Source organism: Cetorhinus maximus, chromosome 11, assembly GCF_964194155.1.
Source record: "Cetorhinus maximus chromosome 11, sCetMax3.hap1.1, whole genome shotgun sequence".
Classification (NCBI taxonomy): domain Eukaryota; kingdom Metazoa; phylum Chordata; class Chondrichthyes; order Lamniformes; family Cetorhinidae; genus Cetorhinus; species Cetorhinus maximus.
This window is the reverse complement of record NC_135889.1, coordinates 91,027,938-91,044,096: the sequence shown is the minus strand read 5'-3', so window position 1 is coordinate 91,044,096 and position 16,159 is coordinate 91,027,938. Positions and strand designations below refer to the sequence as shown.

The 16,159-nt window shown below is 43.5% G+C and overlaps 1 protein-coding gene across 4 annotated transcripts in view; it reads left to right on the top strand.

The window, feature by feature from the left end:
* Positions 1-14,602, top strand: part of LOC144686777 (transmembrane protein 163a-like) — a 213,217-nt gene extending 198,615 nt beyond the window's left edge. For 3 of the 4 annotated variants that reach the window (XM_078552473.1, XM_078552471.1, XM_078552472.1), the window contains exons 7-10: positions 1,703-1,814; positions 2,496-2,627; positions 7,834-7,975; positions 12,770-14,602. In XM_078552473.1, coding sequence (XP_078408599.1) covers positions 1,703-1,814; positions 2,496-2,627; positions 7,834-7,975; positions 12,770-12,830 — 447 coding nt within the window. In that variant the 3' untranslated portion in view covers positions 12,831-14,602. The remainder of the gene's footprint in view (positions 1-1,702; positions 1,815-2,495; positions 2,628-7,833; positions 7,976-12,769) is intronic. The other variant, XM_078552474.1, reaches the window with a different exon arrangement.
* The last annotated feature ends 1,557 nt before the right edge of the window (positions 14,603-16,159 follow it).

The following is a 16,159-nucleotide window of genomic DNA, read 5'->3' as shown; positions in this document are numbered from 1 at the left end:
TAACGTTCTGCCCATGATGTCCGGGCAGAGTAGATATTAATCATATTGCTATTCCCAAGAGGGAAAGATCAAGAACCAGAGGACGCATGTTTAAAAAACACATGGTAGAAGAACCAATGGCGACATGCGGAAGAACTTTTTTTACACAGCGAGAGGTTATGATCTGAAATGCACCACCTGAGTGTTCAGATTTAATCATGGCTTTTAAAATGGAATTGGATAAGCAGCTGAAGAGAAAAAAATCTCATGGCTGCTGGGAAAGGGCAGGGGAAAGAGACTAGCTGAGTTACCCTTGCAGAGAACTGGCATGGACACAGTGGGCTGAATGACCTCCTTCTATGTTGTAATTATTCAAAGACTCTATGGGCTGAATTTTACTGCCTGACGCCAGGCGTGTTTTCGGTGGGGTGGGGTTGGGGGGGGGCATGTAAAATATGTTGTGTGCCCACCCCAACTCCTTCCCACCCACGTCCGACCTGTTCCCCACAATACCGGGCACCCACCCTTAGGCCTATTGCCCAGTTAAGTGGCAATTAAGTGGTTTAATCCGCCTCCACTGCCATAAAACGCTGGGCAGTGTCAGGTGGGCCAGAGTACAAAGATCGTTTTTGAAAAGGCTTCTTTGAAAAGAAGGAATGAAGGGGGATGCCGTATGCGTATTGGGGGCACCTCCCCCCAAAATGTCACTTGCCCCTTCGTTCCACCCCTCCTGCCCTCCAGAACCTGTCCCCACCTTTCCCCCCGACTCCCCGCCTTCCCTAAACTCTCCAATCCCTCACTGCCGTAAAAGCTCAAGACTTAGCTGTCTCTGGCCACAATGATCACCTTCCCAAGGATTCCTTGCAGTTCCAGCAGCAACCACTACTGAGTACTGGCACCGCTGGGACTGCTAGAGCTGCCAGCCAGTCAGATTGTCTGGCAGCTCTTGAGGGTGGGACTTCCAGTCTACTGAGGGGCAAAAGTCAGACTCTCAGCCTGTTTAGCCTGTCTGCAGCGTGTTATTACTGTGGGGCAGGCTTTTTAAAAGTCGGTCTGTTTGGGACCGACTTTCCTTTTGAGAGGGGGAGGGGTGAGCAGTCTGCGCCCCTGTAAAATCCAGCCCTATGATTCTATCAATATAGCAAAAGGTGTTTTGGTTTTTTTTTTGGTTGTCCTTTAGATTTATTTGATTGCACTGTTCATCTCTTGGAAATCCTAGATGCTCATTTAGATAGAGATTATTTCTAATTTCTTGAGATTGTGTAAAGTTCAGGAAAAGATTTGGGAGGCCTCATAATGGTGCTTCAAGTGAGTGTTTTCCATTTCCCCAATTCTCAGTTTATCAAGTTCTACCTTGGATTGTTCTTCATTTCTTGCCATGTTGAAATCAGAAATATTTTGGTTCTTAAAAGCAATCAGCATGTGTTTTACTTTTTGACGAATGTCCAGGTTTTAAAAATACACTTTACACATGTTTTAAACAATGACAGCTGAAGATAAGAGGCATATGGATTGAAGTGGCATATTTCATTGCTGTCACAGCATTTATATTTTTCCTACTGGTTGATGACACCATTCTACAATATAAATGGGGCAGTCTGTTTTATTGACAGAAACTACTGCCTCTGAATCGTCAGTGAAATTCTACTAATAGGTCTGAATGTAAATAAGCTATATATTGGCACAATTGGATATTGCACTAAATTGCATATTTTTTTTTTAGGATGATTTCCTTTTTAGTGTTTCCATCATTAGTGGAATACTCTGCACTATTTTGGCTGTGGTCAAGTTTATGCTTGGTAGAATCCTCACAAGCAAAGCCCTGATCACTGATGGTGAGTAATAACACTTTATAGGCATAATCTTCTGATATATGGTCAGTTAAAATGTTTTACAGCAAATCGTTCATGGAGTTCCATGGGGAGCAGTAAGGTATGGTGCATTGGAACATTAATACATCGTGACTGTAAATATATGGACAGAAGCATAATGATTATAGCACAGAATGACATTTGGTTCATCTCACTTGTGCCAGTGGCAGCTCTTCTAGCTCATTCCCATTTTCCATAGGCTTTTATATATTCATTCCTTTTGAATGCCTGTTGTTCATAAAATTAATTTAATTAATTAGATAAATCGTAATCAAGCAAGGACAAAAACGTTTCCAAACGTTACTCAGAACTTCAGCATTATAATTTTAGATTGTATGCAATAAGAGCTTGCATTTATATCAAGCCTTTAAAGTAGGAAAATGTTCTCAGGCATTTCACAGAATAGTAATCAGATATAATCCGGCAAACAATCTGTCTACCCAACGTTTGTAGCACCACCTGCCCGCCCACGTGGCAGAGCCTGCAGATTGCACATTGGACTTATCAGCCATCCCAGAGCCCATCGAGCTGGAGTGGGAGCAAATCATTGGCGATTTCGAGGGGCTGCCTAAGAGAGAGAATCACATAAAATGCCAGTGAGCCAAATAAGGAGAAATTGAGACATATGACTGAATGTTCCAACAGAGGCACGTTTTACAGAGTGTCTTAAAGAAGGAGCAAGCATTGGAGACGTGGAGAGGCTTAGGGAGAGAATTCTAGAGCTTAGAATCTGGATAGCTAAAGGCTTGGCCACCGATGGTGGGACAAAGGATGAAGGTGTGCACAAGAGGCCAGAATTGAAGAATTACAGAGTTTTTAAAGTACAAGTTTTTGGAAACAAAGGTTACTCATTGATGGTTGATAGATGACTCTTCTGTCATTTTCAAATTCCCCTTCTAAATATAGATACAATGAGATCAATGCTTTTATAAAATCAAGCATTAGCAGGCTACAGGAATTTTAAAGTCTCAAGCGGTCTGGCAGCATCCTATTACATAGGCCAGATTTTGTCATGCATCATTTGATTTGCTCCAGGCAGAACAATTGTGCTGTGCAACAAGAGCTGCACGTAGAATTTTAGGGGAGGAGGACATTCAGGCTTATGAAGGAGAAGACGTCTACAGCATGTAGGAGGCTAAAGAGGTTGCTAAGGATCAACACTTGCCAGTTGCCAGAAATGTCCAGTAATACTTGATTAATTAATCTATTAGTTGATGAAAAACTGTCACCCCACTATATTAACAATCCTGCCAGCTTTCTTCCCTAAACCTTGCAAATATGCAGAACAAAGGCAAAACCTACTGCCCACTTGCCAATAAGACAACTAATTTCACCTCAGATACCAATGTACAAAGCTGTTACAGAACACAATGCAAATAAAGTGCCAGCTTATTCTATTGCACCCCCTAGCTACCTTGCCATTTTTTTACTCTTTGATACCTAACTACAGTGCTTTGTGCCCATACTGCTGCTTTTATGAAGTGATATGTCAGTGCCTGGCGCATGATCAATGCAGGAGCTGGACCTTGCGGTCAGTGGTGAAGTGAGGGCGCTTGCTGCTGACCACAAAGTATGTCTTGTGGAGAGATCAAGCGATTACTCTGGTAAGAATGTCACCTGTATTACCGTGCAGCAGAACTATAACTGATTGTAGTGTTCTTTACTGGGGCATTCTTAAACTGGAGCTGGAGTGATGTCATTCGGCTGTCCAAGCAACCAATCATATTAAAGGATTTTCACAGATTCCCAAACAGGAAAGAAAAATAAATAAAATAATTTTTTTTAACATGAATTAAATTAAAGATTGGGACATACATATTGGAGTGAAGGAAAACCTAAGATATTCTGAAAAAACTTTAAAAAATAATATTTTCTTAAATTGTTCTTGGGATGTGAACATCACTGGCAAGGCCAGTATTTATTGCCCATCCCTAATTGCCTTTGAGCAGGTGATTGTAGGGTGCTTTCTTGAACCGTTGCAGTCCATGTGCTGTAGATACACCTACAGTGCTTTCTGTAGTGGGTTGTGTGATGAGAGATGTATATTTTTATATGTTTGTGATTACGTTTTCTATGTAGAGAGCTGTGGGTGTGTGTGTGTCAAGGGTTAATTAAACGGGGGGTAGGTTACTAGGGGCAGATTGTCTGTGAAGTCTAAGAGATGAAAGGTTAAAGGTGTTAGGCTTGTGCATTTGTAATAAGAGGTTGTGGTGCATTTGAGTTACAAGTAAAGAGGTTGGATCTGAAATTTGCACTGTGAGATAAGTGGGGAAATTGGTTTTCAGCTATTGAATTTCAAAAGGGAGTTCAGAGGTGACAAGGAACATTTGTATCTTACAGGGGTCCATGAATAAATAGGGGAAGGTATATTAAATTGGCTCCCTTGTTAGTCAAGAATCTGTTTGCCTCTGCCTTAAAAATATTCATTAACCCTGCCTCCACTGCTCTCTGGAGAAGAGAGTTCCAAAGATTCACGACGCTCTGAGAGAAAAAATTCCTTCTCTTCTCCATCCTAAGTAGGACACCCCTTATTTTTAAACTGTGTTCCCCAGTTCCAGTCTCTACCACAAGGGGAAACATCCTTTCAGCATCCACCTTGTCAAGTCCCCTTAGGATCTTATGTGTTTCAATAAGATCACCTCTCAATCTTCTAAACTCCAATGGATACAGGCCCAACCTGTCCAACCTTTCCTCATAAGATAATCCCTACATCCCAGATATCAGCCAAGTGAACCTTCCCTGAATTGCTTCAAATGCAATTTATATTCTTTCTTAAATAAGGAGACCAAAACTGTACACAGCACTCTAAATATGATCTCACCAACACCCTGTGCAGCTGTAACAAAACATCCCTGCTTTTATATTCCTTATTACTTTTATGTAGGCACAGGAGTAGGTCATCCAGCCCTTCAGGCTTGCTCTACCATTCAGCACAATCATGGCTATTCTTCCATCTCAACTCCACCCCTATGCACCAACCCCATATCCCTTAATTCCCTTGGTATCAAAATAATCTATTGATCTCTATCTTGCAAACACTCAAACATAAAGTATTCACTGTCCTCTGGGGTAGAGAATTCCAAAGATCCGCAACCCTTTTGAGGGAAGAAATTTCTTCTTTTTATTTGCATGTTGGGTCACAATAATGCAATTGGGAATCAAATTCAATTTAAACTCTCGCCTGAGCAAGTAAGCTGCTGTGGCAGTACTTCCAGGGTGAATTGGTCAGAAGACAATTAACAAGAAAAGAGGCTCAAACTTTCTTCCATTCCAGGCGCTATGAGGAAAGTTTAGTATTCCCCTGCATCCAGTCCCCTTCCCCTTCCTGATATACAAATCCCCTAGTTGACCCTGCAGAATCCGTTCCATCGCCTGCGTTTTATTGGTGGGTGGCCTTTGGCTGAGCAACTTTTTTCTGGCTGCATCCTGCCTGTTTGTGGTCAGGCAGAATTTAAATGAGACCCATGACCTAAATTGCCTCATTTCTATGGCAACAGGTGAAGTTTCCTCACCATCCAGCTGGCCAAAACCCATCTAGGGTTGAACTCAGGGCCATGGTTATGGAAAATCTGTTATAGAATTATTCTTAACAGGGAATAAAATGAAACACCACCATTACTGCAGCCAGTAAGACATTTGAAATGCAACATTTCTGAAGACAGTGTGCTGGGTGCATGGAGCCAGAATTACTTGGAGAGGATAAAGTTAAGGATGCAATAGATGTTGTGTAGCTGAGGATGCCCTCTCCTTGCTTATCTTTTTAGTTTCTTCACTGCCCCTCTGGTCCTTCTATATTTAGTCTGATTCTTCATTGTATTTTCTACCTGACATTTGTCGAGCACACACTTCTTCCTTTTCATCTTCACCTCTATCTCTTTCGTCATCCAGGGTGCGCTGGATTTATTTGTCCTACCTTTCCCCTTCAAGGGAATATTCCTTAACATTGCCTGCAATACCTTTTCTTTGAAGATGGCCCACTGTTCTGCCAACATTTGATTCCAACTCACTTGACTCAGATGCATTTTCATCCCATCGAAGTTGGTTTTCCGCCAATTAATTATCCCTGCCCTGGATTGTTCCTTGTCCTTTTCTGTGGCCAACCTAAACCTTATGATACAATGATCACTGTCCCCTAGAGGCTCTCCCACTGATATTTGATCCACTTGGGACAATTCATTCCTCAGAACCAGGTCCAAAAGTGCATGTCCTCTCATTGGATTGGAAACATACTGCTGCAGAAAATTATCTTGAACACATCCCAGGAATTCTCGCCCCTCTTGTCCCTTTGTGCTATTCCTATTCCAGTCTATATTTGGATAATTGAAGTCCCCCATTATGATTACTCTATAGTGCATCTCAGGATACATTTTAACTGATTTCCATTTTATACTGACTAATGATAGGCATAATCTAAATTCTCTGTCATTGTTGACTTATAGCATTAGAATCATAGAATAGTACATCACAAAAGGAGGCAATTTAGCCGATCGAGTCTGTGCTTGCTCTTTTTGAAGACTCAACTGCTCTTTGCCAATATTTCCAAAAAGAATTGCACAACTTCACTTTCAGAAGTTTTTTTATACTGAATTATTTTTATCTGGATCGATAGAATTTGTCAAATTTATGGCCCAGAACTTCTGATCTCCAGAAGGTCACATTATATAGATAGCCTCAAGATGTGCTGGGGAACCCCTTGGAAGTTCTGACGCACTGACTATGTGAGAACTGTAAGGGAAGTTTGAACTTCTGATGGGTAATTCTCCTGCATCTGGAACCCTCCAAAACTCTGAATTAAAGTCAGAGATTTCGGATGGTTCCAACTCGCTTACCTGAATAGTTACCAAGGGAAAGTTAGAAGGATTAAAACCAATTCTAACTTCTAGGTAACTACACTACTCACCCCTCCAGCACCTCACTAAAGCCCCCCCCAACTATCCCCCAACCCGACTACCCTCCCAAATCCAATTACCCTCAGACCCGACTACCCTCACCACCCCCTGATTACTCCCTTGACCCGACTACCCTCCCTGACCCTCCAACCACCTCACCCAACCCGACTATGCCCCCAACCACCCAACTACCCTCCCTATCCCACTCGATTAACCCACTGACCCCCACGACTACCCCCAAACCACCTGACTTCCCACTGACCTCCAACTAACCACCCCAACCCTCAGACTACCCAACCTGACTACCCATCACCCTCCAACCACCCGACTACCACCCAACCCCCCGATTACCCCTGTGACCCGACTACTTCCCAACCACCCGATTCCCCCTGACCCACCCAAGCCACTCGCTCACTTACCTGCCATCCTACCTCCTCACCCACCCCCCTGCTACCCTACCCCTCACACACTTTCCTGCCACCCCATCCCCCTCACCCACTTATCTTACACATTTACATTCTCTCTGTAGCTTTTCAAAGTGGTGTTGGAACCTCTAAACTCCCTAATTACTGGAACATGGCAGCTAGTGCCATGAAAAAGGGGTGTGGCTTGGCTTGGTTTCCCCCGACAATCCTGTGCTATGAAGAAGGACTCCCAGAGCAGGTGCACTCCGTATTTCTGAAGAGGCCCAGTTTGGCAATTCAGGCCGGAAATGCAGAGCTCCATCTTAGGGTAAAAGAAATAGGAGTGGGGTGGCAGTCCGACGGCGATTGCCAGTCCTCAGAAGATTTGGCCCTATATTAAATTTAAGTTATTTTTCAGACCCTCTTTTTCCATTGTGGCCTGAAATGCATTCTTTAAAAATATTAATTGCTGTTGAACAGGTAACCTTTCAGTGCATTTCCATCTCATCTTAATTTACTTCTGGATAGAAGATCTAGCATTAACTTCTGGCAGTTGATTCAAAACTCATTTTGAACCAATTGGTCAGAGAGCCAACCTCTGAAACACATTTCATTTTGTAACAATTTACCATCTGGCAGTTGTCCAACTTTGGAAGTTCACTATTCTATTCCTGTCTTTTTGTCTTGCAGGTTTTAACTCCTTAGTTGGAGGCATCATGGCATTTTCTATACTGGTCAGTGCAGAAGTCTACAATCATAACCCTGGTGTCTGGTATTTGGATGGCACTATAGGGATTCTCATTGGAATGGTCATTCTTGCCTATGGAATAAAGTAGGCTTTACTTTTCTTGAGGATAACGTTTTATAAAGAAACTGGGTATAAGACGGTAGAAATTCACTCTCTTAAGCATTGTTTTTATATAAAAAAATGCAAGACAAAAAAAAAGCCTGTTGGCATTACTGTCCAAAGGCTTCATCTTGAATCTGTTTCAGTTGAATCAAGGGAATACAGTTCTGCTGCTGCTGGTGTGTATTGAATGTTGCATGCCATCAAGAATACATAGAATATACTTTAAGGATTCAAGATAGTAAGATGCACGCTAGCCTTGGCTCAGATGGCTGTGAGTTCAAGTCCAACTCCAGAGAGTTGAGCCCATAACCTAGACTGATGCTGATCAGTCCAGTATTCAAGAAGTAATGCACTGTCAGAGGTGTCATCTATTGGATGACATGTTAAATCAAAAAGCATGCGCTTTTTATGAGAACATAAGAGATCCCATGGCATTTTTCAAAGAAGAGCAAGGAAGTTGTTCTGGGCAAGATATATCTCTTGACCAGAATCACTGAAACAAGTTATCTGGTTAATATCTTATTGCTGTTTTGGAAACCCCCCCGAAACTGACTGCCTCTGAACTGTGGTTCACTGACCCTTGAACTGATCTGGTGACCTAACACAACACTCTAAGAGAGTCCCACCCTTGTTATTAGGCAGGAATCAACGTGACAAGCATGGGAACATCCTGCACCCACTTCAGCATGGAGGAACAACATGATAGCACATTTTCACAGTTGAAATATGATTAACTCAGTTGCAATCTTACAAGGAAGTGATTGACATGAAGTTTTAGCGGTAGCTATAACAAATTCATTTCAGCAGAGAAAGCAACGTGGGACGATCGTTGTGCGTAAACTTTGGGACAATTCCCATTATCTAGTTTATTTGAAATTGTTTTGAAAGTGACATCACTGGACTTGGAATTCCTAGTTGGCAATCCCACATACAGTTCTTTCTGTAGCTGAACATTTAAGTGGCAATCTCACTCAGATGGCTGGATTTAATGCAGCCTGTTATGGCAGGAAACTTGGCATCTACTTATTCATGGGAGGGGCCCCGCTTCAGTCTCCCAGCAGTGTCAAAACTTTCCCCAATTAAATCAGAGAGAGGAAAAGGCTGTTGCAGGATTCCTTGCTGCTGGGGATGGGATGTCATTGATGAGTGAATTGACACCCATTATCCCTGAGCCCACCAGAATTTAGTGATGGTTCATGGATCAAGTGGAGGCCACAAAGCTTTCCTGTGCCCTCCAAGGACCTCCCAGCAAACCCTGTCAAGTTTATCAGCGGTCTCCCGTGGTTCGGGTGGGGGGGTGGGGTGGGGGTGGGGGGTGGTGGTGTGTGTGTGTGCGTGTGTGTGTGTTGAGATGGTGGCGGGGAGAGGTCCCTCGTAGTTAGGCACCCTGTGCCCAATCAAGGGACCCAGCCTTGGGCAGAGGGAGGACGCTGAAAGTCGATCCCTTGCCCTTGCCTCCAACCCCCTTACACCCCCTCCCACGACCCCCACCCCACCTTCACACCTTTGGACTGGGACCTACAATGATCCTGGGCCTCTGGTGGGTGCATTGTTGACAGCAGCCACAGCTCGTGCTGGCAGTACGAGAAGCTGCCAGCCTCTGATTGGCCAGTAGCTCTCGGTGGGTGGGATTCCCGCTGCTGGGGACCCCAATCACAGGGAAGGCTCAACATGGCCACTTAATTGCCTAATAGCCACTTGATTCTGTCGGGGATTCCCCTCTTGTTCCACAACCAGTGGGCAAGAACCCAGCCGGCCCGACAAAATCCCAGCTATAGGGACTAAGATGTTGGTTGGTGTCACAAATATAAATGTCACATTTGTGGAGTAGGAGTTCTTCTTGCCATGAAGGTTAGGTTGAATTATTTCAATGGTGTAGCTTAGGCTTGTCCAACACATGGGCCACAATCTGGTTTGTGGCCCCCAGAACCACTATTCAAAACGCTGGTCAGACAAGACGTTGAAGATCCTACAAGAGGCTGCTCCTCCAATCACAGGCTGTTCCTCACCGGTCTTTCTGTGGGAGGAAAAACAGGCTGTGATTAGAGGAGCAGCAAACACAAGAGGTGGTAAGTAGGCTGCAGAGTCACAGGAGAAGGAGAAAAAGAGGGAGAGAGAGAAAGAGACTCTAGGGGCCATGGGGAAAGGAGAGACTGTGAGGCAATGAGGGAAGGAAAGGCTGCCAAGGCCATGGAGGAAGGAGAGAGAGAGAGGGAGAGACTGCGGGGACATGGGAGGAGAGGCTGGGGGCCATGGAGGAAGGAGAGAGACTGCAGGGACATGGGAGGAGAGGCTGCGGGGCCATGGAGCAGGAGAGGCACTGGGGCTATGGGGGAAGGAGAGAGACAGAGAGACTGCAGGGGCTACGAGGGAAGGAGAGGCTGCGGGGCCATGGGGGAAGGAAACACTGTGGGTCCCACATGGAGGAGAAACTGCAGGCCCAGTGGAAAGATGCTGTGGAACCGGTGGTCAGTGGGTGATGGAAAAGGCTGGCTAGTGTGTGTGAGAGAGGGAGAGAAAGAGTGAGTGTGTGAGAGAGAGAAAGTGCGTTTGTGTGTGTGTGAGAGAGAAAGAGAGTGTGTGTGAGAGTGAGTGTGTGAGAGTGAGTGTGAAAGAGAGAGTGTGTGCATGTGTGCGAGAGTGAGAGAGAGAGAGAGAGAGGGAGAGGGTGGGATTTTACAGTCCCGCCGAAGTCAATGGACTTTTGAATGGCTTGCTGCATTTTACGGTCCCACTCCTGCTACGACGGGGCTGTAAAATTCCACCCAGTGTATGAGAGAAAGTGTGTGTGTATGTGTGATTGGCTCACCTCCAGCCTCATAATTCTCAATCACACCCACAGATATTCACAACCACTCACAGTGGGTGAGGGTGAGTGAGTGAACGCCCTGAGACTGGGAGCGAGCCAGACACACACACTCTACCCCTCTCATACACTAATAGTAATCTTTATTAATTACTCTTTTTTTAAATTATCAATTTATTGCTTTAACATTGCTTTATTTTTGCTCAATAAGTTGTTTCATTTCTTCATATTCAATTTCTTTTTTGAAATGCAAGTATCTTTCTGAAATTTGCACATTGGCCCCTCGAGTGAGAAAAAAATGGAAATGGGGCCCCCACACACAAAAAGTTTGGACAGCCTGGTGTAACTGGTGCTCTATCCTCATCTAACACATCATATTTCCCTGAAGTACTTGAAAAATTGGGCACAAAAAGGGAAAATGTTTGACACACCTTAAGCTTGAATACAAAATTTACACTATAGGAAATCTCTCACCAGTCACATTTTCATTATAGAGACATAGAGCTTTACAGCATGGGAAGAGGGCCTTCAGCCCATCGTGTCCATGCCGATCATTAAGCCCCCATCTACTCTAATCCAATTTTCCAGCACTTGGTCCGTAGCCTTGTATGCTATGGCGTTTCAAATGTTCATCTAAGTACTTCTTAAATGTTGTGAGGGTTCCTGCCTCTACCACCCTTTCAGACAGTGAGTTCCAGATACTCCCCCACCCTCTAGGTGAAAACATTTTTCCTCAAATCCCCTCTAAACTTCCTGCCCCTTACCTTAAATCTATGCCCCCTGGTTATTGAACCCTCCACGAAGGGGAAAGGTTTCTTCCTATCTGCCCTATCTATGGCCCTCATAATTTTGGCCAGGATTTTAGCAGCAGGTCGCAAATCCCCATGTTAGGACCAAATGTGGACCACAAGCTTGCAGCTTCAAATTGACTGCTGCCGAGGCAGCTAGAGATGATGGTTGGCTGTCCAAGCTACCACCCCGGAGGATTGGCAGCTCTGCAGCCTTGAGAGACGTGGCTACTGCTGAGGTTGCAAGAATGAGAGGGTACCTCCATTTTGAGGTGCCTCTGTAAATAGAAAATTTTTGTCTTTGACCCTCCAGCAGCAGCACTTGGGCCACAGAACCTCTGAGTGAGATGCCCTTCTCCACTGCCCCCCGCCCGCCTCCCGCCAAACCAGGAGGCTCCTGCAGCCAGTGGCCTTCCCAAGTGGTGAGGAAAATGCCAGCAACTTGGGAAGGTGGGTCCTTAATTGGGCCTTTAATTGCCCAAATTGGCTGTCTGCCTCCAGTTGGTGGGAAGCCGAACTGCTGCTGTTCTTGCCTTCTGGTAAAATGGTGCAGCTCCGGGTTGGTTACAAGTGAAATACATGTTCCCAGCTGTTTTTTCCCTTTTGCGAAGGGACCCCCATTAATTGTGGGTGGGGTTGGGTTGGGGTGCAGAGGGAGATGGGTTACTGTTGCATTGCAAATGGGTAGTGCTATTTTTAGAGATGATAGCAGCTGCATAAAGCACCTTTCATGACCTCAGAACATCCCAAAGCATTGTAAAATTAATGAAGTACTTTTGAAGTGTAGTCACTGTTGTAATATATGGCAGTCAATTTACAGATCTCAGAAGCAGCACTGCAATCATAACTAGATAATCCATTTAAGTAACATTGTTTTAAAGATAAATATTGGCTAGAATTGCATCTCTAGATTGTGCAACATTCCCTCAATCTTGGCTGACACTCCAGTGCAGAACTATTTGTTAGTGCCATGATCCTCTGACTCAAAGTTGCCAGCTGAGACATGGCTGACGCCTGAAGGCTACATTTATTTAACTTGTCAAGGTTTTATGTTTGTGATTGAAAATTTTCAGCTATAAAAATAAATAGGCTGAAAGTCATGCCTGGGGTTCATGGAAGTCAAAGATTCTGGCAATTACATCAAAGGGTCATTATCAATTTCATCCTTCTGTTTACTTCTAGGCTTTTGATTGACACAGTGCCACGAATAAAACAAACTCATAATTATGAGAGCTTTGAATGATAGACCTGATGAAAATATGCAGTGATGGCTCAGTTCTACAGGAATGAAGATTGCAAGACCTGGAAAGAATCACTAACCAAGACTACAATATGACTGGAAAAAATGCTGCTGTTGCTCTATATCCCAATTTTTGACCCAACAAATCATGTCCCTAATGACTAAACACAAATGATGCTGAATATGGCGGACTCCATAATTTATGAGACTGATGATGATGGAGCTCTTTGCTATTTGTTACATATTCAGCGGCAAAGAGGTAATGTGAGCATATTTTTGATCTTAAAAGGGTAGGTTTCAACCAGCAGATGGCTCACCAGAAAAACGTGCCAACCAGTGGCCCGATTCTGCCAGCTGAGGCCTGGTCATTTTTGAGGGCTAAACCTCACTGACCAAAACAGGTTGCTTGTTGGCTCTGGATCAGACTGCAGAGGTTGAGCCCAGGCCCTTGTGAAGCCCAAAGAAGTACTCCTCCTTATGGCCCAAAATGTTAAACTAAACTTTTAGGCGCTTCTTTTATTGTACTGCCCACTAAAACTGTCAGTGTGTGCATTTTGTATGTTCCACCCAGTTGTCATTCAATTACATTTGGCGTCCTATATTCATCAATTTGCACATTAATAGGGCTACTGTGAAATGACCAGTGTTTCAACTACCTAGGAGGCTCCTTTAGGGATGGCAGCAGCCAATGCTAGTGTAAATGGGGTAGTAAGCCATTTCCAGGCTGCTGCTTCCCGATTTACACTGGTGGCTCACAGTTAAAATCTACCCCATAAAGTTTACTATGTATCCTAGGCAATCAAATGAAAACGGGATCAAAATTCAACATGGAGGAGTTGTTAGAATTTCACATCACCGATTTCACACATCATGGGCAAGATTTTCCAGTATCGGGAGTGGCGATGCACTGAACGTATGCTGCTGCCATACTTTGGGACCCTGAGAAAGTTCTGACATGTGCACATGCACTGTAATAACCCAGCCAGTTTAAACTTCTGATGGGCAGATTTACGCTGCCCAGGACCCTCCACGAACATTTCTTACAGTGATCTCACTGTCGGAGACTAGGGCTAGATACGGGCTACTTACCCAGATACTTATCCTAGAATTGTTACACTGTTTAATCTCTGGTGTAACTCAGTGATTAACAGCGCAACCCAGCCCACACCACAAACAACCCCCAAACACACCCCCAACCTGACTACACACCCTCCAACTACATATCCCCATCTAACTACCCACCCCTTATACCTGACTACCCACACCCCAAAACACACCCCCGCTGAACCAACTACATGACCCCCTGACCTGACTACCCACCGCCACCCCCAGACACCCACCAAACTGTCTGCCCACCTCCCCGAACCCCTCTCCCACACCGCCAGTCACCCCTGGACCTGACTAACAAACTCTCCAACTGTCTGCACCCCCCAACCCAAATACCCATTCCCATCCGCCACTCACTAACCCCGCTGAAAGACCAGAGACCTTTAAAAACTTCCCTGAATTCGGCTGCGATTGTCTTTAAAAAGGTGGATTGTTCTCTCTGCTGCTTCTCTTCACCTGTATCTCCCATGGATGGCTGCACTGAATGTTTGCCAATGCAGCCAGGATCAAGAGACCAGGGCAGAAGGGTGCAGAAAGCACAGAATGATCTCCGCAGTCAGCAGCAATGTATGCAACATCGCCGCTGATCGGAAGATCTGGCCCCATATTTTAAGCAATTTTCTTTAATGCATTAGTAGGCATGATTAAAGCAATTCTATTATGTACAAGCTTTTGAATATTTCTTCCAACATGCAACTAAATTGTTAAAACTAAACTTGCATGACTTCTGACACTTCCATTGCTAGAATCTAATTTGATCAAAATTCAAGTTTCTTCGGCAATATTAAAAATGCATTTAAAGTACCCCAACCTTTGTGATTTTGCTAATCCATTGGAAATATAAGGATGAATGAACAACCACCACTAAAAGAAAATGTGAGCAATTTGTTAAGAGCAATGACAAATTTGAAAGTTCATAATTGAATAATTTGATGCCAAATAATTTAACTTTTAAATGTAACGTGGTAAGCCACAGTGGAATGAAGGAAAACTGAAAAATAGAATTCCTCCCATCACCTCAACCCCCAGGTGTGCCATGCACTCTTATTATACCTTAACTTGATTTAATTATTCATTTTGAAAGCCTTTGTTATTGCACCCACTAATTCAAAGATTTTGTGAATGAATTAGATATTTTAAATTCTTTACCAAAAATGGATACAACAATCAGCAAAAAAATCAACCCTCATTTTATAACCAGCACTCTTTCTAAAATGAAATGATATGCATATCCTTATGTATTTCAGTATTCTCCAAATTATTGGTCTGATTTTCACTTCTGGCAGATGCTGCCAAAAATGAAAATAACCTTTAACATTTATTCCATGCAACACAGCAGGAAATTTAAAAAATATTAAGTCTGTCATAAACTAAGGTGATTTATGATGATGATCCAGTTTATGTTGAAATACGATTATTACAAACTTCTAAGTTAAAGTTAACAGTCCGCATACCATTAACAACCATTCCTAAATTAGTATCAGAGGACACTGGATGCACAGATGGTCACCACTGGAGTTTTAGTAGAGCTGGGGTTTTAAGCCTGCTTCTACCAAGCACTACTAATAATACTGGCATCAATCTACTGATATTTTGTGCCATATACTGCGTGGTGCATAGCACCATCAAGAAACAATCAATAGCCAAACTGTCAAGGCATTAAAACTTTAGCATCAGCTTGCACTAAGTCACATCCAGGCTTTACTAAACATGCCACAATGATCATTAATGTAGTATCCAGATTAGTGAAGAATATTAGATGCTTATCCTTATCCTACATGAACAAGGTCATCACCTGTACTTCTAATTACGACTGGAATTGTATATGATGAATTAGTAGCAATGCAAAAGTTATTCTTAGTTTTGCCTTTCCCATAGTATTGAGCCACTTAGCTGCCTTGTGATGCTCTCCAGATTGAAATAAACTGATCAAGGTCTTTGACTGGGATCAGAACTGCAATTCTTGGGAAATATATCTAATATCTCACTGATGCCCAAATTAGAATTCTATAGAGATACTCAGAGGTTTACATCATGTAAGCAGGTTATTTCACCCAGTGTCTATGCTAGCTCTTTGCTACAGCCATCAAAAATTAATCCCATCCCTCTCACCCATAGCCTTGTATGTGTTTATGCTTCAAACTGTATCCATTTTTCCCTGAAAAAGTGTAATAGCCTCTGATTCAACCACTCTCTTTTGTTACGATTAAGTTAACAGGGGTGAA